The 24,247-nt window shown below is 42.0% G+C and overlaps 2 protein-coding genes and 2 pseudogenes across 6 annotated transcripts in view; 3 read left to right on the forward strand and 1 right to left on the reverse strand.

The window, feature by feature from the left end:
- Positions 1–3,895, forward strand: part of TSEN2 (tRNA splicing endonuclease subunit 2) — a 49,680-nt gene extending 45,785 nt beyond the window's left edge. For 2 of the 5 annotated variants that reach the window (XM_027585790.1, XM_027585791.1), the window contains exon 12: positions 33–1,460. In XM_027585790.1, coding sequence (XP_027441591.1) covers positions 33–92 — 60 coding nt within the window. In that variant the 3' untranslated portion in view covers positions 93–1,460. Of the gene's footprint in view, positions 1–32; positions 1,663–2,214; positions 2,375–2,978 lie in introns of those variants that run through there. The other 3 variants (XR_003518357.1, XR_003518358.1, XR_003518356.1) reach the window with 3 other exon arrangements.
- LOC113917787 lies at positions 58–23,879 on the forward strand (annotated as a pseudogene).
- On the forward strand, positions 2,901–2,984 carry LOC113918980 (annotated as a pseudogene).
- Positions 7,777–13,680, reverse strand: MKRN2OS (MKRN2 opposite strand). Its single transcript, XM_027585792.1, has 4 exons — positions 13,463–13,680; positions 9,842–9,891; positions 9,124–9,286; positions 7,777–8,322 (listed from the first exon to the last, which is right to left on the reverse strand). Exons 1-4 carry the CDS (start codon positions 13,678–13,680, stop codon positions 8,082–8,084), a joined length of 672 nt encoding a protein of 223 aa, XP_027441593.1. The 3' UTR covers positions 7,777–8,081.
- Positions 23,880–24,247: the final 368 nt, after the last annotated feature.

Here is a 24,247-nt window from a genome sequence, read left to right on the forward strand (position 1 = left end):
CTTAGTCACCTTTTTCTTTTTATTGGCTACAGGAGGTGATTCTAAGCCGTTGGGTTTCTTCACGAGAGAGGAGTGACCAAGACGAACTTTAACAATTCAACCTCAGAATTCTGATTTACCAACAAATACTATTGGGTGTCCTACAGTAAGCCAAGTTCAGTGGAGGTAAAGAGTACTCTCATTATAACCGCCCAATAATTGAAAAGTTTTAAAGGGCATAGCAGTCCCAGCACCAAAAAGCGGTTAGTATTTTACAAGATAAAATTACACAGGGGAGAAAAAAGAGCTCTGTGCTGGCCTTCAGATTCTGTCCTTGGGTCAGTCACTGACTCCCAACTGATGCTGAGCTTCTCTTCTGTGGGCCTGTGTCCTCATCCATTTAGTAAACAGGTCAGACTAGATGAGTCCCAAGAGGACTTTTCCAGCAACAGGAAAATTCTGTTACTCTCTGATTTTACCTGAAAATGACAGTAGTTTACATTTACGCGGCACAGTACTGTTTCGCAAACGCTTGTGTACACATGTGTCTCTTGTTACTCACCTCCAGTCTGTTCCTGAAAGAGTGCCGGAGAGGAGATTTGGGGGTTGTGTTCCAATCCTGTGTTCCATTATGAGACCCTGTGTTCCATTATGTTAAACGGAACAAATAATGTGTCTCACCTTATCTAAGAACTTGAACCAATTCCTCGAACGCTTAAAAATCCGTTTAATGTCTGTCAAGGATTTACGAGTCATAAAGCCTTTAAAACCTAATCTCTAACTCTCAGTGAACTCACTGGTGGACATGTTTGTGTATAGTACACAGCAGTATTGTACAGTATTAGATAAAAATGGCATCGTGCTTCAGTGAACTTGTCATAAAATTAAAAAATGTGGCGAAATTATGGAGATACATAATGAATGCAATTAGCATGTGGCAAAACACAATAAACCTAGCCTTTTTCAAATTGGTTAGGCAGTCTTCTCCTTAGCACTAAACACCCTGAAGTGGACGGTAAGAGCCGGAAGCTGCGAGATGACTAAGGCGGGCATCTGTGTGCGTTCCTCTGACGCATGGTCCTGGAGCTCCCGGCAGCCCGAGATTCTGCTTATGGTTGTGTTTGTTAACGCAGTGCTTCTGTTCACGGCATGATCCTGCTCTCTCGCAACAGAACCATTATATCTGCACGGTCTACGTTTTAAAGATTTGGCATTCAAATGAGGGAGGTTGTCCTCCTTTTCCCCATCTCAGACCAGTAATGACCATCACCTTGAAAGAGCTTCTTAGTATCAAGTCCTTTTGCTCTTCATTGGTGATGCTAATAGTTCAACATTTTTACTACCTTCTTTGCTTTCTCCAGGCTCCTTAGCAAAGTAAAAGACTTGGCTTTGAAGCATCACTTTCTCAAAACCCTGAAAGTCAGCAAAAATTTCTCAAAACCCTGAAAGTCAGCAAAAATAAAAAAATTTTTTTTCCCCTATTTCATTTGTCATTGGTGGTGACATTTCTCTCCAAGCCTGATCAGTGCATCATGTGCTTTTCTGGTAAAAACTCTTCTGTGAATCCTTCATCAAAGTACTATCCTCCTGTGAGCACTCCACATCACATATCTTATCATCAGCTAGTGTGCCTTCAACGTTGTGGGGACTCCCTTCATGTAATGGGTACAATAAAGATATAGAAAAGCCACAAGACTACACCGGTATTGTTTCTAACTGAAAGCTCTAGAAGGGTGTCCAAAAGCATCATCTTTAGACAAGCCTTGAAGGAAAGATATTCCTTCTTCACGTATACAGTCTGAACGTCATGTAGCAGGCCGTGCACTCTTGAGCATTACCCAAGGGCCCTGGGGTTCTGGAATGATGTACCAGCAAAAGTTTTGGTTTACATGAGCCTCACAGTTACCAGCTAAAAGCGGGATTAGTTTATCTTTAGATGCATTATGTCCTGGAACTTTTTTCTTATCTTCTGAAATAGATGTAACAGATGGCGTGTTTTCTTTAAAAAAAAAAAAAGCTTAGGTTCAGCAAGATTGGAAATTTGCTCTGTGATAAAAACACCTTCAGGAGTGGCTGTGGTTCACTGGGGGGGATGCTGCCGCCTCACTGAGAACAGAAGTTGCTTCACCTGCTCTCTTCAAAGTGTGTTTACGTGGTTCTTAAATCTTGAACCTTCCAGTCTTGCTTTAAAAGGAATTCTTCACCAAATCCTCCCTCTGCTCCATCACTCTCCAGCTCTCCCAAGGCATCTAAGCTGCCCACTGTAGCTGCACGTGCTCAGTGGCATCACGCTGACCAGCCGTGCACCCTCCATACAAGAATTTCACTGGCTTTATAAGTGTAGCACGCCACACGCAAGAACACCATGAAACTTTGTGGAACCAACACATTTTTTGTAAGTTCTATTTTGTCACCCAGTGCAAAAAACCATACACAAACAAAGGGGGAACACGTGTTTGGCCAAGATTCTTTTATATGATCACCTTTCTCAATACATTATCACTTCTTTTTTTTCTTCTCCTTCTAAGAAAGGGGATTTCCTAGGTCTTTAAAACTCACCTACTTTCTTCATAGGTTTTTCCACTTCCATAGCAGACATTTTTACTTAATAAAGCGGAGGAAATGATGTCACCATCCACCACACATCTAAACAGCACAGGCATTGGGCAGTCAGTCAGCTAAGACCAGCACACACTGTGTGCTCCAGACACTACTTGAGTGATTTTGCTGCAGACTCACAGACTCATTATTTTATTTATTTATTTATTTATGGATAGCCAATATGGTATACCATCTTTTTGCAAAATTGTTACAGCAAATATTCAGATAGTGGGGGTTAAGATGGGGCAGACACCTCTGTTCTTCTCCCACAACAGACTTTTGAGTTCAAATGGGGGGACCCTCCCTAGGATGAAGGTTTGAGCTTTGTGCAGTGGCAGTATCATAGCCAATGAGGTTTATCCGAGGCGCGATTATTGCTAATTGAAAACTTTTCCTAGGATGAAGGTTTGAGTCTCAGAGACGTGGCCACCACACACCACCACCACGAAGTGCAAGTAGAGGAATTGACCCAAGAGCTCTCGGTCCTGGGTTTAGTGCCTTTACAAGATCTCCACAGCTGAAGTGACACCAGCTTAGAAAAGCATGTGAAATCAGAAATACAGCACAGATGACTTTCAGTCACTTCCAGCCATGTGGATTCGTTTTGGGGGGGCAAAAGGAAGCACCATGTCGTAAGAACCACCGTTCCTACCATCTGTTAAAGCAGTTCTTTGTGCAGTTGATTATTTATGATGATTCTCTTAGCTTCCATTTTAGAGGCTGACATTTTCTGACTCCATTCCCAAACTGAGGGGAAATAGTGACATCTGTGCCTCTACTGTCCTAAGTTCCCCTGTAAGGAGATTCAGTTCTAGAAAGTAATTAGTTCATAACATTATGCTTGGCAGGGATTAAACTAACATGAATGGGGCATGGTTTTAGGCAGGTTTGCCAGGGTGGAGTTGGTTAGGTTTCTCTTCCTTTTTGAACATAGTACACAGGTCTGAAAAGGCACTGTTCCTTGTGGAATAAAATTTTGCCTTTTTTTTCCCCTTATCGTTAAAGCATTTTTGTTGTTTTTTAAGTTACTGTTTACTTGAATGTGATTTTTAGCTTAGTTTTCCCTTTGTTGGGGAGCACATGGGTTAAAAATAAATGAGGTGTCTTCTCCCTACCACCCACCTTCCATTTACGATTTTACCAACTTTGAATTGAATTTTTAAAAATCTGATTACAGACTCCAGTAATTAAACCATGAATGTTAACTTCCTTAAAACTGAGGTCCATTTCTAAAATTGAGAGATATTTAAACCCCTCAATTTGGGGCACCTGGGTGGCTTAGTCAGTTAAGCGTCCGACTCTTGATTTCAGCTCAGGTTGTGATCTCATGGGTCATGGGGTTGAGCCCAGTGTTGGGCTCTGCGCTTAGCGGGGAGTCTGCTTGAGTTTCTGCCCCTCCCCCCATTCTTGCTGTCACTGTGTGTGTGTGTGTGTCTCTCTCTAAAATAAATAAATAAATCTTTGAAAAATAAAAATAAACCTCCCAATTTATCTTAAATCTTTGCTTTCTTATATAGAAGCTGAAAAAACTGTCTTTCTGCCATTTTGTGAAATACAGGGATGCCTTAAGAATACATAATATGAAAACACATCTGTGAAACTGTTAAACTGAGGTAGTATTTTTTTATTTCAAAGTAATTGTTTAAGTGAAAGGTTGCAAGAATTTAAGATTTTTTAGAATCTTTACATTTTCAGAAATAATATTACACAGGTAGTCTTCTTCCTAACTTTTATTTTTTCAAGATTTATTTATTTATTTTAGAGAGTGGGGGGTGTTGAGAGAGAATCTCAAGCAGACTCCCTCCTGAGCACAGAGCCCAACATGGGGCTCGATCACACGACCCTGAGATCATGACCTGAGCCAAAATCAAGAGTCAGATGCTTAACTGACTCCGCCACCCAGGCGCCCCCTCTTCCTAACTTTTAAATGTCACATTCTGATAAAGTAGAAAAAGTGGAATCAGAAAACCTGGGTCCAAATTCCAAGTCTACACTAGGGAAACAGTGGTGACCTTGGGAGCCTTGCCTCTGAACCTTATTTGCTCACCTGTCAAATGGGGATAATTACTACCTGCTGAGTGTGTTTTGCAAACTAAATGAAATGACCAAGGAATGGTTCTAGCACATCTTGGGTATACTTTTTTCCCTTTCAGAGAAACCAAAATGTAAGCACTGCCATAATTGTTTTCTCTAGGAGATGCATAGCCAATTTTTATGCCCTGGTAGGTGACACAGTGGAGAAGGAGGTGCCAGAAGAAGAGTTTGAGGTAAAGTAAAGAGAGCTCTGGAGACAGAGAGAGTTGTAGTAAGCACCTGTACAAAGCGAGCCAGATACAGCCATTGTGTGTGTGTGTGTGTGTGTGTGTGTGTGCGCGTGTGTGTGTTTAAATAATGTTTATTGGGTTTTCCTGGTGATAGGAGTAATTCATGAATGCTCTCAAGGCTTTGGGAAGATGCCTTTGGGTGGATCATTTTAGACTTTCAAGTCAGTAATACTGAGGCAAACTTTATGACCTTGCTGTGAAGAGTGGTCGGTCATTGCGTGAGTGTTGGTCAGGACTAGACGTGTGCCCAGGGCAGCACCAGGGGATGAGATGAAGAGGCACGTTGTGGGTGGGCTGCCAGGGAGAACTCTTCTGGGAAGCAGAGTTGGTGCCAATGCTGAATCTCCTGGTCCTTCAGTTAGCATTTCGCTGGTATGATAAAAGAAACTTAATGGAAGGAGTCTTGGGTCATAATTCTGCAAAACTGAGCAACATTGCCATCTATTGGTGTTATTTCAATGCTTAATTTCCTTTATTAGGGGTAAAGCTTGTTGAGTGGTACTGTGATTTTTACCAGAGGGAATTTGTGGCCTCCTGAAGTGAAAGAAGAAATAGGCTGACTACTGCTGTGGTCACCCCCAGGCTGGAGAGCAGCCCCTAAAACAAGGGCTGGGGACCATGAAAGCTTTGTTTGAAAATCAAGGAGTGAAACACTAAGAGAAATCATGAACTTGGCGTTTCTAACATTAACAATCCTTATTTTATTTTATCTGAATTGCTATATGACGTATTATTTATTTCCTTTCCATATTTGAATGTCAATGAAAGCAAAATCTTTATTTTCTCCTTTATCTTCCTTAATGACTGCAAATCGGCGACCCAGTTGCCACACATCCTAGGTACCATTGGTTGCTTTTAGGTTGTGGTGTGGCCCAGGGAGTTAAGTGCACAGCCTTTACAGTCAAACCTAGGTGTGATCTCTGGTTTTCTCACTGTGGGACTTTGGGCAAGTCATTTCCTCAGTTGCCCTCTTCATCTGTAAAATAGGCATATTGTTCGTACCTACCTCACAAGGTGGTCTTAAGGATTAAAAGGGAAGAAAGATTAAGAAGTTTATGCAGGTGTGGAATCTTTAATGATACTCATTAAATGCAGCTGCTCTGATTATCAATAATTGGTAAACAACTAGACCAGAGAAGTAGAGTCCCAAAATAGTGTGTTAAGAGAATAGGGACAAATTAGAATATTTCCCAAACTCAACACTTTTTTCATCTTTACCCAGTGAAGCCTTTATGACTTCTTGAACACCACAGAATAGTAGTCATGCTTCTGTTTAAAGTGGTATCATTCTGGGTGGGAAGTTTTGTTTTTCTTAAAAATACCTGAACGTATAGATGCAAACCGTGTGCTATGCATTTTTTTTCCCACTGAAGTTACCAAGTGCTGAAGCATTACCCAAATACGTTTTTGGAAACAGCCCTTAAGGATCTATAGCAAGTTTTCTAAATATCTTTTTTTTTATATTTTATTTATTTGACAGAGAGCGAGAGAGCACAAGCAGAGGGATGGGCAGAGGGAGAGGGAGAAGCAGGCTCTGCACTGAGCAGGGAGCCTGACTCAGGGCTCGATCCCAGGACCCTGGGATCATGACCTGAACCAAAGGCAGACACTTTACCATCTGAGCCACCCAGGCGCCCCTCTAAATATCTGTTATGAGTAAATTATTGGTTCCTTGAAGATGGATTTGGTTTTTGGAAATTAGACATTTATTTGGTGCCATAGCTGGGGAGTAAGTTTAGGTGTGTTAGTATATCACATTTGGTCAAGAACAAAGTGAATTCTGGAAGCAGTTTCCAGAGAGGAATGCTGAAATGTTTTGCTCCTTGGCTATTTAAAGTTCAGTGATCTTTTGGGTAGACAAATTCTGATGTGGTTGTTAAAAATCACCCCATTTCTTTATAGTTACTCATCCCAGTTATCCCCTTCCTCCCCCTGAAGGTATTAAAGAAAGAAGTCGACCTTTCATTGTGTCTTTCCTGAATTCTGCTTTTAAAGTAGGCAGGGGAGGGGCACCTGGCTGGCTCAGTCAGAAGCACATGCCACTCCTGACCTCACAGTTGTGAGTTTGAGTCCCATGTTGCGTATAGAGATTACTTTAAATAAAGTTTAAAAATAAATAAATACAGGGCGCCTGAGTGGCTCAGTTGGTTAGGCGACTGCCTTCGGCTCAGGTCATGATCCCGGAGTCCCGGGATCGAGTCCCGCATCGGGCTCCCTGCTCAGCGGGGAGTCCGCTTCTCCCTCGGACCCTCCCCCGTCTCATGCTCTCTCTCTATCTCATTCTCTCTCTCAAATAAATAAATAAAAAATCTTAAAAAAAAATTTTTTTCTAAATAAATAAATACAGTAGACAGGGGATATACTTTGCCTTGGTCAACTCATGTCAGGTCAAGTAATATGAGAGGGAAACAGACTGACTTGAGGAATTGCCATCCACTTTGCATATAGGCTCAGAAAAGCTAGTTTAGAAGTGGGGCCCATTTCCTAACTTAGATTCAGAAAACCTCCTTGCTTCCTTGCTTCTCTCTTTCTTTTTTTTCTTTCTTTTACTCTTACTGACTGTCAAAAGGTTACCATATGCTTTTTAAATAAAAACAGGAGAACTTCATAAATTGTGTCTCGCTCACCTTTCTAAAATCCTCACTTTTTCTTTTTTAAGACTTTATTTATTTGACAGAGAGAGACACCACAAGAGAGGGAACACAAGCAGGGGGAGTGGGAGAGGGAGAAGCAGGCTTCCCACGGAGCAGGGAGCCCGATGCGGGGCTCAATCCCAGGACCCTGGGATTATGACCTGAGCCGAAGGCAGACGCTTAATGACTGAGCCACCCAGGCGCCCCTAATCCCCACTTTCTGGGTTCACATGGAAAAGTGAATTTGTTCAGCTTTAATTATAGGAATAACTTTCATTGTTCTGCAAATAAAAGATGCTGCCACTTTATGCTGTAACATGGAGCCTCAGTTTAAAAACCGAACCATTATGAGAATAATTTAGTTGTAATGCATATAACTTTTAAAACCCAGGGCAATTTTTATTCATTTCATAAACACTTATACCGCAATAGATAGAAATGTGCTACCAAGAAAGCCTTAACACCTTGTTACTAACCACAGTTGAACACACGTAGAAATCCCTCATACCGACTAACGGGTGCTGTCCTTCTGCTCTTAGTGCGCTCAGCACGCACCGCTCCCCTCAGGAGGGTTTGTCTCATCATCAGGGTGGTCGGTCACGTAGAAGCCACGCTCTTCTATCACCCGGTACAGTGTGATGTACTTGGAGGCCTTCCTCGTCCTTGGAACCACATACTTCTCAATGAACTCGTCTTTGCCCAGTTGCTCCTTGCCTTCTGTGGTCAGAATGCAGTTAATGAATGTGAGGGTGTAACTGTAGCAGTTGTGACGGTCTTCTTCATACCTTAGGAAACAAGCACGGGGAGAAGGGGAGGCTGAGGTTTCAAAGCGGCTCAGGCACAGGCCGTGAAGCCGCTGAGGGACTTGCAGGGTTGAGGTTGGGCTCCCCGCGCACTGGATCTAATGGCCCCCTGGACGACTGAGCTCCCAGAGTGCAGTTCTGAGGGACACTTGGCAGTTCGGGCTATTTCTGCTCGAAACTTAAGATAGGAGTGGACGCGCCTAGAGGTTCCGAGTGCTGACTTAAGTTGTACAGAAACTGCCAACGTGGGGAACTGACATTTTAGAAAGGGAGTTCCATTTCTAAGTTTTAGGGTATCCCAGTGTCTATACTTATTTTAAGGGAAGCCTCAAAACAATTAGGTCCACAGGTATGCTATATATCTAAAGTGTTGAGGGAGCAAGAAATTGAGAAATAAATTTCAAAATTGCTAAATCATAAAAAGGAGTGTTAGGTATTTTTTACATTTTAAACATTTTTTTAAAATTTTAAGGGACTGTAATATGGCTTTTGCTGTACGTATTAAATGTTAAGTATGTAAAAATGTCTAATCAAATAACTGGAGTACTAGGTTGTAGTCTTTTTGGTTCTTAAGATACGGTGACTCTGTTGTGTAAATGTACACTGGCTCACCTCTGCAGAAAACCCAAAATCATTCAACCCCTGCTTACACTTTGTTACAGGCACTACCATCTCAGTACAGGCTCAACACAAAGTAGACAGAGCTTAAGAGTCCTGTGAGCTGGGGTCACACCTGCGTGGGGAACGAGGGCCAGGGAGCTGGTGGTCCCTGCTGGCCTGTACCTCTGGGGCAGCCAGGCCCCCGTGGTGGAGAAGTCTTCCAGGTACTTGTCCCACTGATCCATCAGTCCAAACATGCCAGGCTGCAGTAACGGGATGCTTACACTCTGCTCCCACCCTGCTTCATCTCGCTGGACGCCGTGCATGGTGTAATTATACACAACTCCTGCAAGCGAAACTGGAGTCACGCGGAGGGGAGGCTTAAGGGAAGATGCATCTCTGTGAGAAGAGGTTGTCAGGAAACGGCAGCCACCACCACAGTCACTTTACATGAAGTTAGCCAGATCGTACTTTCCGATGACTGTCAGAGAGCAGGAGACCAGGAGAGGCCCTAGGATCCCCTCCAGGTTCAGGCTGGAGAGGGAGCCACCCACCTAGAGTCAGAGAGGATCGAGGGTGTTGGAGCCCCTGCCTCTCCTGCCCTCTGCACATCATTTCTTTCAGGAAAACCCAGGTCTTGCTCCACCTGCTCTTCAACTCCGAGAAGTTGCCCCCAGCAGATGGAGACAATAATAGAGCCAGGATAATCCTCTCCAAATGTTCCTGTTGAAGTTTTCTATGTACAAGGGGGTCTATCTGGTTTCCTTAAATCAGCACTAAATTTCCACTGAGACAGTGGGTCATACATTTGACGGCTCATGTGGGTAAATCTGAGTCCAAAAACCCAGTCCTGGGTTTCTGTTCACAGATCAGTTTCTGCTGCCTCGAGCAGTGCACTCACCATTTGTATTGGTTATTCCGACATGAAGATCGGACCTTCCGTCGTACTCCCTGAAAGAAACATGAAGAGTCGGTATTTAAAGTAGGAGCTTGATCTTGGCTGGTGCCAGAACTTGCCATCAGTGACCAGGCAAGTGGAAGCACTGTTTCAAAACTGGTTGAGCCAAGAGTATATTTGAGGTAGAAAATACTCCCCTGACCCCCCACCTGGCTTTTCTAGCCCTCCCCCCATTACTATTACTAAAGCCCCCACACACAGACGCACTAAAGTGTGCTGGAAGGCCAGCCCTGCTGGAGCATAAAATCAGCTTAACTCCTGGCTCCCCAGCAGAGGGGTGCACCTGGAGGTCAGTTGTTGAATCCTTCTTCCTTGTAGGTGAGGTTACAGCCTGTTCATCAGGCTGACCGGGGAAAGGATCCTGAGTGCATCTCAGCGGACCTCTACCATCAAAACTGAAATAGTGTCTTTTGGTCTTTGTAGCCCATGGCCCACTTTTCCTGGACAGCCCTTGCTTCCTGAAATTACTCTTTACCTGAGACTATTCATTAAATCTCTGACTCCATATGATTAACCTTCGTGTACAATCCCAAGCCATCACTTACTAGCCCTGGGACATTAGCAAGTCACTTTCTCTGATCTCAGTTTCCTCATCTATAAAATGGGAATATCATAAACCTCCAGCAAGCTGGTTGTAAGAATAAAATGCCTGTCAAGTACCTGCCACATACAGGTGTCGAATAAATCAGAGGTAATTGTTAGATGATAAAGCTCCTTCATGAGACTGCAGGTTCCTCATGAAAGCAAGCAATCCCAGGCTTCAAGATGTCCAAGAAGACAAACAGCTGCCCCACCTTCAGAGTGATCCTGCAGGTCATCTTGTTGCAGCCACTCTGAGTGTTTTGAGACCCCGTGGGTTCAGAGGCTGAGAATGAAGCTGGGCAAAATAGTACCAGTCTGACTAGAGTGCTGCACTTACGGTGTGATCTACCTTGAGATCACTGCCCCAGTGTGTCACTGCACTTTGTCTCCTGCCTAAATCTCAGCTGTTCCTTCCCTCCCCGCGTCCTTCGGTGGTTTCTCAGTCCTGCACAGGTGTTTACAGTGGGAACTGTGGGCCTGTCATTTGAAGTAAAGGGCCAGTGGCACCACAGGAAATAAGACTGACGAGGTCTCTGCCCTCTTGGAGTTTGCTCGCTTCCAGAGAAGACTTCCAGTTTAACAAGCTTTTAATAGTTGACTGCTCTTAAGGGGGAAAAAATATAGAATGTTACAAAAGCATGTCATAGTGGCAGGGCCATTCCTCTCCCATACCACACCTTTGTATAAATTAAGAAAAGGTTCCCCTTCCTCCCGCAGATACAGCTCTGCCCAGAGTGTTTGGCTTGGCAAGTGTGGTGCAGACTGAGTTTCAGGACCCAAAACCACCTTGGCAAGGCAGCTTTGTGCAGTCCACAATCTGCACAACCATATGTGGCAGACCTGAGAGTTTGATGAGAACCTCGGTGAATCCTTTGGGTTATTGCGGGTTTTCTTTTACAAAGTAGGTGAAACTGTCTCAAGGTGAGTTGTGGGAATCAGTCCTGAGGTTTTGGAAATTAGATGAGAGGGAAAGGAATAGTTTGGAAATTGTCCTTAGAAGGTCTGGTGGGCAAGGGACTACTTTGGTTTCTGCAGATCCTGGTCTGTGGGGATGGGAGGATGCCAAAGCATATAACCTGTTTCAACATCACCACCTCCCTTCTGCTGATGCCAAGCAAGGCTAGGCTCATCAGTATTGCTACCACATCATAGAATAAATAAATGCTTATGAGGGGCCCACCTGAAAGCCTATCATGTTCTAGAAAGCAGGGCTGTGGCTCCTTCACTGTGACATCCCTAGCGTTTCTCACACACAGCTGCTCAGTAAGGATTTGTTGAATGAACCAATGTTACAGCAAATAAATTCTGAATTTTAATCACTTTATTCAAAAGCTTTTGGGATCCAGCCAGTTAATACTCCAAGTTAGCATGAATGAGGGGATCTTATAAAACATTTTGGGCTTCATGATTCAGATAAGGGAAATGCAGGTTCTGCCAGTTATATTCAGAACTGAGTATAAGAATAGGATGGAAAGGGGCGCCTGGGTGGCTCAGTCGGTTGGGCGGCTGCCTTCGGCTCAGGTCATGATCCTGGAGTCCCGGGATCGAGGCCTGCATCGGGCTCCCTGCTCCGCAGGGAGTCTGCTTCTCCCTCTGACTCTCTCATGCTCTCTCTCTCAAATGAATAAATAAAATCTTAAAAAAAAAACAAAAGAATAGGATGGAAAAGGAGTATGTTGGCTCAACATCGTGACTGGTGCCTGGGCCAGGTTTATCTGCCTTATCGCTGAACCTCACCACCTCGCAAGGTCAGCAGGACCCTCAATTTGCAGATGAGGAACAGAGACTGGAGGGTCTGGAGCTGGTCTGAACAGGGATAGGAATTGGGGGCTTTGTGGCAGCACAGGCAGCGCTGTTCTCTCTGCACCCTGTGGCCTCCAGGAGGGGCAGGGGTACAGCATTCTGCACACTTTTGTTCATTTCATCCACATAAAGGCAGGAAGGAAATCAATTAAGGAAGTTAGTAAGCAGGGAGGTGAATACACCACCCCAACTGTCTTATCCCAAACCAGAGCTCTTGAGGGCACATGGGAGTTGGGAGGGTAGATTTCAAAGAGGCCAGGAGGTCTCAGCATTGGGTCACAGTGATGTTCGTGACCATGCTCATTCTGTAGTGTCCATGGTCTCACACCTGGCTCATGCTGGGCAGCTTCTAATTCCATTTGTAAACTCCACAGGGACACTAAGGAGGCACAGCCCTTTCTTTTGATTTCTGCAATCTTTCTTAAAGTCAGGTGGTATCCACAATTGAGATAGACCACCTCTGGTCTTCAATTTAATTCATCTCTATTGCAGAAGAGTCTGGATGTGTGGCCTTTCTTCAGGCTTTGTACATTGTTCCTGTTTGTCACAGATATTACAGACTAATTCACAGTAAAGAAATTATTTTGATTAGAGTAGCTGCTGGGTCATTTTCCCAGTTAGCCTCTGAGCACAAAATCTATGAGTAAAAAAAAGCTCCAAGCTATCAGTTTTCCTCTCTTAAGATTGTATAAGCAGGTTTGACCTTCCCTTATTCTTCATATAGTCTTTCACTAATCACTCTAGAAAAATACATACACCATCTATCTTTATGAAATGAATAGAACTACATTTTAGGATTTGATGCCAAAACACTGGCAAGATTATCCCCTAAACCTCACATTGTATAGTACATGTTAGAAAGTTTTCAGGGTGCCTGGGTAGCTCGATTGGTTAACTGTCCAAATCTTGGTTTCAGCTCAGGTCATGATCTCAGGCTCATGGGATCTGGTTGGGCTGCGTCTGTCCCCGAAACCAAACCTGGCTTTACGCTCAGGCGGGGAGTCTGCTGGAAATTCTCTCTTCCTTTTCTTCTCCCTCTGCCCTTCCACCCCCCCGCCCCCTCCCCCCCGCGCACTCTCTTTCTCTAAAATAAATCTTTATAGAAAAAGTTTTAGTGATTACAACACAGAAGGAAAAGTTTACAGAATCACTTAATATAACACTCAAAAAACACTGTACCTAAGGAACGTCCCTTGAGTTGGTCTGAGGAGGAATGAACATTTTTCTTGATGCCCGTTGGTAAATGGATTGGAGATGCTAACAGGTGCTTCCTCCAGCTTCCTTGAGCCCATGACTTGCTGGCAGAGGGGGCAGCTTTGGGGCACACTGAAGCTGTAGATGTATTTCTTACAGTGGCTGAATTTAATTAAAGGCTTTCCAGCCTCTGTACACTGCATGGCTTTCCTGTCCTGGGCAACCAGTGGCAGTTTCCCAAGACTTCCTTTTCCTCATTACCTGGCTAGCAAATGTACGCCTCCTGAGTAACCCGAACAACAGTGATGTCATTCTGATTGACGGCTTCAGAAGCCAAACCAAGTAGGATTAACCAGTAACCAGACCTCCCCATAAACTGGTGTCTTAAAGAGCTAGTTTTCATCTGTGCTCACTTACAAAGTTTCTTTCCAGCCTTGGACGTTTTGCAATGGTCAACACAAAGCTCCTACTCATCTTTTAAAGCCCTACTTTTCTGTGAAACCTTCCTTCGCTTCCTTGAGCATTCCCTTGCACTGGCAGAAGTGGATTCATATTTCTACTAGGGTTCTGATATTTATTAGCCGTTAGTCTGTGAGCTTCTTGCAGTTAGGGACCCCCATTTATTTCTGTGTTTCTAGAATAGGTGATGTTGTTTTGTTGTTGGTTAAATATGTGAAATCCTTGGAAGCTATTTTCTTTTGATGTTTTATATCGTAGAAGTAATCTTGCTCATAAAAAATTAACAGCAGTTAGAAATAAGGACAGTGGTTGCCCTAGGTGGGGACGGGAGGGGTACTGAGTAGGAGAGGGCAGGAGGGAGTTTCTGTGGCCTGGGGCTTCTCTGCTTCATTATCAAGGGGTTGGTTGTATTAAGTATTCAGTTTGTGAAAATTCATCAAGCTGGACATTTTACTACATGCACTGTATGATTCTTCAAGTTTAAAATAAGTTTGAGAAACCGCAAAAAAAGGTAATGTCCCCTGTTCGTCCATAACATTTTTCCACTCACCAAATCCTGTTCCCTGAGAAAACTAATAGTAAGGTAAATGAGTATTCCCCCATAATTTTTTTTAAATCCCAGTGTTGTGATAACAGTATGCTGTTTGGAAATGTGTGTATTTCTCTCATCTCAGAAATTTAGCTACAGTCTGAGGACTATAGGTCCAGCTCATCCTATGCACAGGAATCCATAGTTTGATTGTACCACATTTTTTTTTTTTAAGTAATCTCTACACCCAACATGGAGCTTGAACTCACAACCCCGAGATCAAGAGTTACATGTGCTTCTGACTGAGCCAGCCAGGCTCCCCTGCACCATACTTCATTTAACCAATCCCCTATCGATGCCTATAGTTCCAGAGAAAAGCAATGGTAAAGGGAAGACCTGTGGGTATCATGGCGGGTATAGTCGCTTCAGAAAAGTGTTTCACAGCATGCCTTTAAATAAATTACACTATGCTGAGATGCAGAAAAATGCATATTAAGTATTAATAATAGCAAAATGATCATCAGACTCACAGAACTAGAGAAAACCCTTAGAAATCCTCTCAAGCATCTTCTCTTCTTACAGTGAAGGCAGACAGGCTGTAGCTAGATGCCCAGCTCAGGTGACCAAGGTTTGAGGTTGAGATTGCTCATTATTAATATAAACCATGCAGCTATTATTTGATTATTTGAGTGACCCAAGTTATTTTTTTTTAATTTTTTAGAATTTTTTAAAAGATTTTATTTATTCTTCTGAGAGAGAGAGACCATGAGAGAGAGCACGAGTGGGGAGGAGAGGGAGAAGCAGGCTCCCAGCTGAGCAGGACCCTGGACTCATGACCTGAGCCAAAGGCATCATATACTCATCTTCATGACACCAGTACCAAGAGGAATTTTTAATCTTACGAAAAGGAACTGAGGCATCATGCCTTGATAAACGTTTTTAATACGCTAGCATTCTCCTTTTCAAAAACACAGGCATCAAAAACTAGGGGCACCTGCCTGGCTCAGTCGGTAGAGCACGAGACCCTTGATCTCGGGGTTGTGAGTTTGAGCCCCACACTGGGTGTACAGATTACTTAAAAATAAATTTAAAAACTCTTAAAAACACAGGCATCTTAAATACTTTTTTACCTTATTTTGTTTCTAAAAACCTTCTTATGGTAAAGATAAAACAGATACAGATGATAACACAAAACAAATGTATAGTTTAATGAATTATTTTACTGGGAACCCCTTGTAACTATCACTCAAGGCCAGAACTAGAACTTTTCCAGCCATCTCAGAGGCCCCTGTCGTTCCATCCCCACCCCCGGCTTCTTCCAAAAGTGACCCCCACCCCCACTTTTATAGTAATCACTCCTTGTGCTTCATTTTGGATTCATCATCCAAGTGTGCATCCATAGATACTATGGTTGAGTCTTATCCATTTAAACATTTTTGTTCTGTATTTTAAGTTTTGGTTCCTTTTCCTTCTTCTGATTTTTCTTATCATGTATCTGTGAAGCATCCAAATCATTGGACCTGTAGCGTCTCCCACAGTCTGTTGCCGACTGCTTACTCAAGGTTCAGTTCAACACACTGCTGGGCCCTCTGTACAGCCTTCAAAGTTCCAGCTGGTTCCAGAGACTGGATCAGACTTAGGTCCTATGCTCTTGGCAAGACCATGGGTGTTCTCTCATCAGAAGCACATCTAGTCTGGTCTTCACTCTTTTTTTATGTTAGTCCCCATTATTCTCAGTGCTTAGAGATCCACTCATTCACTGGCAGTGGTACAGTGATGATAATCTAAGTCCATCATGTTGTTTTCATACATTGGTTGAATAATAGTAGGAGGAGGAGTAGTAGGAGGAGGAGGAGACACTTCCCCTGAGCTATTACTTACACAGTGGTGCAGGCATACTGGAAGGATTGGATATATGCCTGATTCTTTATGCACATTTCAAGATAATGAGGACATCTCTGACATACTCAGAAAGTGCCCAGTTGGTTTCATATCTGTTTTACTCTAATGTCACTTAATGAACTCCTAGATGTGAACATATTAGCTGGATTTCAACCCAGTGTGGTTTTTATCTTGTCAAAGCTCAGATTGTCCCATTTTGGCTTCTTCAGTTGGCTCCTGAGTCCTTTTCACATGAACCTACTAGTCACTGTTGATTTCCTTATTATCTAGTCTGTCAAGATGTTCCAGGTTCATCTGAGACCTTTCCCAAACCCAGACCTGGAATCAGCCATTTCCCCAAGAAGCCCTGATTTCCTTTTTTCAGTGGGAAATGGTATTTCAAGAGTACAGTCTGCCCACTAAGGATGTTTATTGGTTATTTCTCCACCTTTTCCGTAAGCAGAGCAGGGTAAAAAAAAAAGTGCACACTTGCATGCCCACACATGAAGATAAAATACTTCATGAGTTCATATGGCTATTTCTAATTCAAATTCAGGACTACAGGGTTTTTATGTATGGTCTTCTACATTACATTTGCATCTCTTTTCTTCCACACTGAAAATTTTCGTTCTCAAGGATACAGGGGATTATGGAATTAGAATGTTCCATAATTAGTCATTTGCTTAATCCTACTTTACAACACATGCAATAGTCTCAGGGTAAGAATAGTAATACCCTGCCTCCAATTATGATTACTAAATAGAGTTAAACATTGTTTTTGCATGTACTCTCCTCACCTTCTTTATTTAAAGGGTTGTTCTATATCTTCATTGGCAGAGCATCTACCATTGTAAATAATAACCCCTTCAATCCTCACTGAGGCTTAGCTTTACACACAAACTTATATTTAATGGTCACTACTTGTCTTTCCCTCACTCTCTAGTAATTATGGTTGTCTGAAGTTCATCCTCTAGAAAATTCCTTAGGGCTTATAGGAAGAATATTCCCTGAGTTGTTGCATGTTGATAACAAATTCTCTCCATTCTTTATACTTGGAAGGTCAGTTTTGCTGGATGTAAAATCCTTGGCTGCCGTTTTCTTTAATGTGTCATTCCATTTTCTTCTGGCATAAAGAATTGCTGTCCAGAAGCCTGATGACAAACTAATATTCTTTCTCTCATAAGTCATGTATTTTTTTTTTTTAAGATTTTATTTATTTACTTGAGAGAGAGAGAGAGATGGAGGGAGAGCGCACAAGTAGGGGGGAGGGCAGAAAGAGGGAGAAGCAGCAGGGAGCGTGATGCAGGGCTGGATCCCAGGACCCCAGGACGATGAACTGAACCAAAAGCAGACACCCAACTGACTGAGCCACCCAAGCGCCCCCCATGTGTTCTTTTTTGCCAATATGGCCAGATGATTTGTTTCTTTCTTCTTTTTTAAGATTCTATTTATTTGAGAGAGTGAGAGAGAAAGAGAGTACAAATGGGGGGAGGGGCAGAGGGAGAGGCAGAAGCAGACTCTCCGCTGAACAGGGAGCCTGATGTGGGGCTCGATCCCAGGACCCTGAGATCATGACCTGAGCCAAAGCCAGAGACACTTAACCTACTGAGCCACCCAGGTGCCCCAATTTTTTCTTTCTTTGTAAGATCAATACTTTTATTACAGTATGTCTTGATGTTGGTTATTTGACATTGATTTACTCAGGTTTGTGATGTGTGCTTTGAATATGTAGTTTCACAACATTTTTATTTCAGGAAATTTTTCATAAATTGTAATTTTGAGTATTTTTTCTATTTTCTTTGTTCTGGCTTTCTTCAAGAACTTCTATTATCTATGTGTTGGATCCTTTGCCTAGCTTTGGTATTTCTCACTTCTTCTAAAAATGGAAATAAAATATACACATCATAAAACACCTATTTAAAGTGTACAGTTCAGTGATTTGCATCTAATCTAAGTTTAGAACGTTTGCATCACCCCCCAAAATAAAGCTCCTACCTATTTGCAGTCATTCTCTATCCCTCACTCCCCACAGCTCCTGGCAATCATTAGTCTGCTTTCTGTCTATGGATCTGTCTATCTGGACATTGCATATAAATGGAATCGTACAATATGTGGTCTTTTGTATCTGACTTCTTTTACTTAGCATCAAATTTTCAAAGTTCATCCGTGTTGTAGCATATATCAGTTTTTTATAATAGTACATTGTACGTGTAGACTACATTTTTTAAAGGATTTTATTTATTTTTAGAGAGAGTGGAAGAGAGCGTGAGTGGGGTGTGGGGCAGAGGGAGAGGAGAGAATCCTAAGCAGACTCCCGACTGAGTGCAGAGCCCAAGGTGGGGCTCAATCCCACAATCCTGAGATCATGACCTGAGCTGAAATCAAAAGTCAGACTCTCAACTAACTGAGCCACCCAGGGGCCCCTGTGTAGACCACATTTTATATATCCATTCATCAGTTGTTGGGTTGTTTGGGTTGTTTCTACTTTTTGGCTATTATGAATAATGCTGCTATAAACAAATTTCATATTCATGTACAAGTTTTTATGTGGATATATGTTTTTAGTTACCTTGATTATATACCTAGGAGGGATTTCTGGTTCACATAGTAATTCTTTGTTTAACATTTTGAGAAACTACCAAGCTTTTTTTCAAAGTGGCTGCATCATTTTGCATTCCCACCAGCAATTTATGAGGGTCCCAATTTCTCCACATCACCAACACTTGTTATTGTCTGTATTTCTTATTTTCATCATCTTAGTGTTTTTCAAGTGGTACCTTTTCAGCTAATGACTAATGATGACTAATGATGTTGAACATCATTTCACGCGCCTGTTGGCCATTTGTAGGTCTTTAGAGTAAGGTTTATGCAAATCCTGTGCCCATTTTTTAAATTGCATTTTTGTCTTTTTATTTTTGAGTTGTAAGAGTTCTTTATATATCCTGGATATACATCCTACATGTTTTAAATACTGTCTTTTGGGGGCACCTGGGTGGCTCTCTCTATATAATAAACAAATAAAATCTTTAAAAAAAATAAAAGAGTAAAATACTGTCTTTTCATTTTCCTGATGGTGTTACTTGAAAAAAATTTTTTGTTGTTAAAGTAGAATTTATCTGTTTTTCTTCTTTTTTTGCTTATGCCTTTGGTGTCCCATCTAAAATTTCACTGCCTAATCCAAGGTCATGAAGATTTATGCCTTTGTTTTCTTTTAAGTTTTATAGTGTTAGCTCTTACATTTAGGTCCCTGGTGATCCTTTTTGAGTTAATTTTTGTTTATTTGAGAGAGAGAGAGAGAGAGGGAGAGCATGAGTGGGGGGAGGGGCAGAGGGAGAAGCAGACTCCCCACTGAGCAGGAAGCCTGATGCAGGGCTCAGTCCCAGGACCCTGAGATCATGACCTGAGCTGAAGACAGACACCCAACCAACTGAGCCACCCCAGTGCCCCAAATTTGAATTAATTTTTATATATGGTCTAACTTATTCTCTTGCATATGGATATCCAGTTGTTCCTGCACTATTTGGTGAAAATAATATTCTTTCACTGTTGAACTGATTTGGCACCCTTTCCAAAAATTAATTGAAAAGCAACATGCAGAATGTGAGAAAGTATTTGCAAATCATATATCTATAACAGGTTAATATCCAGAGTATATAAAGAACTCCTACAACTCAATAGTAAACAAAAACAAACAAAAAAACCCACCAAACAATCCAATTTAAAAACAGGCAGAACTGAATAGATATTTTTCCAAAGAAGACATGCCAACAGGTACATGATAAGGTGCTTAACATCACTAATCATCAGGGAAATGCAAATCAAAACCACAATGAGATATCACTTCACACCTGTTAGAATGGCTGTCATCAAAAAGACAAGAGATGATTGTTGACAAAGATGTAGAGAAAAGAGAATCCTTGTGTAAGTTGATGCAGCCACTATGAAAAACAGTATGGAGGTTCCTCCAAAAATTAAAAATACAACTACCATATGATCAAGGAGTCCCACTTTCTGGGTCTATAGCTAAAGGAAATGAAAACAGGATATCAAAGTATTATTTTCTGCTGGGTGGCTCATTCGGTTAAGCATCTGCCTTCGGCTCAGGTCATGATCCCAGGGTCCTGGGATCGAGCCCTACATCAGGCTCCCTGCAGGGAGCCTGCTTCTCCCTCTCCCTCTGTCCTCCTCCCCCCGACACCCCGCTGGTGTGTTCTCTCTCTCACATGCTCTGCTTTCTCTCAAATAAATAAAATCTTAAAAAAAAAAAAAGTATTAGTCACCTAGGTGGCTCAGTCGGTTAAGCATCTGCCTTTGGCTCAGGTCATGATCCCAGGGTCCTGGGATCAAGCCCCACGTTGGGCTCCCTGCTCAGTGGGGAGTCTGCTTCTCCTTCTCACTCTCCCTCTGTACTCTCTCTCTCTCTCAAATAAATAAAATCTTTTTTAAAAAATTAAAAAATAAATAAAAAAAGTGTTACCTTCACTGCCATGTTAATTGCAGCATTATTTACTATAGCCAAGTTATAGAAACATCTTGTGTCAATCAACAGATAAATGGATATAGAAAATGTGGTATATAGATATACAATGGAATATTATTCAGCCCTGAGAAAGAGAAAGAAGGACATCTTGCCATTTGTAACAACATGGATGGAGCTTGAAGGCATTATGCTAAGTGAAATAAACCAGACAGAAAAAGACAAATACTGCATGTTATCACTTATATGTGAAATCTAAAAAAAAAGGTCAAACTCATAGAAACAAAGAGTAGAGAAAGTAGTTGTGGTTGCAGTGAGGAGGATGGATGGGGGAGATAGGGAGAGGTTGGTAAAAGGATACAAACTTTCAGCTATAAGATGAACAAGGTCTGAGGATGTAATGTAAAACATGGTGATTATACATTGTTGAATGTATGATATACCTGATATTTCCTAACAGAATAGAACTAAAATGTTCTCACACACAGACACAAAAGGTAAAAATGTGTGGTGAGGTGACAGATGTGTTAAATAGAGGATAGAAACCCTTTCACAATGTATACATATATCAAATTACCATGATGTACACTTTAAATACCTTACACTTTTGTCAATCATACATCAATAAAGCAGGGGGGAAAAAACACAAAAATTAACTGACCACAATGTGAGGGTTTATTTCTGGACTCTCAAATCTATTTCATTAATCTCTGTGTCTATCTGTATGCCAGTACCACAGTCTTTATAATGTAGCTTTCTAGTAAGTTTTTAAAATTGGGATGTGAATCCTCCAAATTTATTTTTCTTTTTCAAGAGCTTGTTTGGGTCCCTTGCATTTCCATATAAATGTTATGGTCAACTTCTCAATTCATGCAAAGAAGCTAGTGGGAAATTTGATGGGATTGCATTGAATTTGTACCATCAACTGGGGAGTACTACAGGCTTAACAAGTGTAGATCTTCCAATTAGTTTATTTATTCAGGTCTTCTTTAATTTCTTTTGATGATTTTTTTTTCCTTTTCAGTGTCCAAATGTCACACTCCTTCGTTAAGTTTTTTCCTATTATTTTATTCCTATTTTTCCTATTATCCATTATTTTCAATGTTACTATAAATTGGAACTATTTTCTTAATTTCTTCTTCAGGTTATTCATTGCTAGTGTACAGAAATACAATTGATTTTTGTGTATTTATCTTGTTTCCTGCAACCTTGCTGAACTAATTTCTTAAATGTTTTTTGTGGATTCCTTAAGATTTCCTATATACAAGATTGTATCATCTGCAAATAAGTATACAAGATCATCTCATCTTCCTTTCCAATGAAAAACTTTTATTTCTTTTTCTTGCCTACTTGCTGTAGCTGGAAACTCTAGTACAGTGTTGAATAGAAGTGACAAGAGTGGCTCTCTCCTCTCCCCGTGATGGCGTGTGCTCATCCATTGATATCTGTGTACTCCGAAAAGGGGGAATCATCTGGCAAAAATGTTACTTTGCCTGCTGTGTTCAAGGCTCCCATTCGACCTGATATCGTGAACTTTGTTCACACCAACTTGTGCAAAACAACAGACAGCCGTATGCTGTCAGTGAATTGGCAAGTCATCAAACCCATGCTGAGTCTTGGGGTACTGGCAGAGCTGTGGCTCGAATTCCCAGAGTTCGAGGCGGAGGGACTCACCATTCTGGCCAGGGTGCTTTTGGAAATATGTGTCGTGGGGGCCGCATGTTTGCACCAACCAAAACCTGGCGCCATTGGCATCGCAGAGTGAACACAAACACAGAAGCGATATGCCATCTGTTCTGCCCTAGCTGCCTCAGCCTTACCAGCACTGGTCATGTCTAAAGATCATCGTATTGAGGAAGTTCCTGAACTTCCTTTGGTGGTTGAAGATAAAGTTGAAGGCTACAAGAAGACCAAGGAGGCTGTTTTGCTTCTTAAGAAACTTAAAGCCTGGAATGATATCAAAAAGGTCTATGCCTCCCAGCAAATGAAAGCTGGCAAGGGCAAAATGAGAAACCATCATCCTATCCAGCGCAGGGGACCCTGCATCATCTACAGTGAAGACAACGGTATCATCAAGGCCTTCAGAAACATCCCTGGAATTACTTTACTTAATGTAAGCAAACTGAACATTTTGCAACTTGCTCCTGGTGGGCATGTGGGACATTTCTGCATTTGGACTGAAAGTGCTTTCCGCAAGTTAGACGATCTGTACGGCACTTGGCGTAAGGCTGCCTCCCTCAAGAGTAACTACAACCTTCCCATGCATAAGATGCTTAATACAGACCTTAGCAGAATCTTGAAAAGTCCAGAGATCCAAAGAGCCCCTGAGCACCACGCAAGAAGATTCATCGCAGAGTCCTAAAGAAGAATTCACTGAAGAACCTGAGAATCACGTTGAAGCTAAACCCATATGCAAAGACCATGCGTCGGAATACCATTCTTCGCCAGGCCGAGAATCACAAACTCCAAATGGATAAGGCAGGAGCAGGCTTAGAAGCCAAATCAGATGAGAAGGGGGTTCCAGGCAAGAAGCCTGTGGTAGGGAAGAAAGGAAAGAAGGCTGTTGGTGTAAAGAAGCAGAAGAAACCTGTGGTGGGAAAAAAGGCTGCATCTACCAAGAAACCAGCAGCTGACAAGAAGCCTGAGGAAAAGAAACCCACTGCAGAGAAGCCTACTGCCTAAAAACTTAGGTTAATTCTATAAAAGTCAAATCATTTTGGACAGCTAATTTTGAATAAAGATCTGATCAAAGCCAGCGAGAAAAAAAAAAGTGACAAGAGTGAACATCCTTACCCTGTTCCTGATCTTAGAAGGAAAACTTCCAGTCTTTAACCATTAAGTCCAATATTAACTGTGCGTTTCTGGTAGATGATCTTACCATGTTGAGGAATTTCCCTTCTTTTCCTAGTTTTTTGAGTGTTTTTGTCATAGAAAGGTTTTGGATTTTTTTCAAATGCTCTTCCCACATCTATTGAAATGACCATATGATTTTTTCTTACTCTATTTACCTGATGAATTACATCGATATATTTATTTTTTTAAGATTTTATTTATTTGACAGAGCACAAGCAGGGGGAGTGGCAAGCAGAGGGAGAGGGAGAAGCAGGCTCCCTGTGGAGCAGGCACCCCAACACAGGGCTTGATCCCAGGACCCTGGGATTATGACCTGGGCCGAAGGCAGACACTTAACCTACTGAGCCACCCAGGCGCCCCTACACTGATAGATTTTTGTATGTTGAACCAATCTTGCATTCCTGGGATAAGTCCCACATAGTCATGGTGTATAATCCTTTTTATATGCTGCTGGATTTGGTTTGCTAGTATTTTGCTGAGGATTTTTATGTTTTCATTATTAAAGTATATTGATCTATAGTTTTCTTTGGTTTGGTACCAAGGTAGTACTGGCCTCAAAGAATGAGTTGGG

The sequence above is a fragment of the Zalophus californianus genome, chromosome 1 (assembly GCF_009762305.2).
Source record: "Zalophus californianus isolate mZalCal1 chromosome 1, mZalCal1.pri.v2, whole genome shotgun sequence".
Lineage (NCBI taxonomy): Eukaryota > Metazoa > Chordata > Mammalia > Carnivora > Otariidae > Zalophus > Zalophus californianus.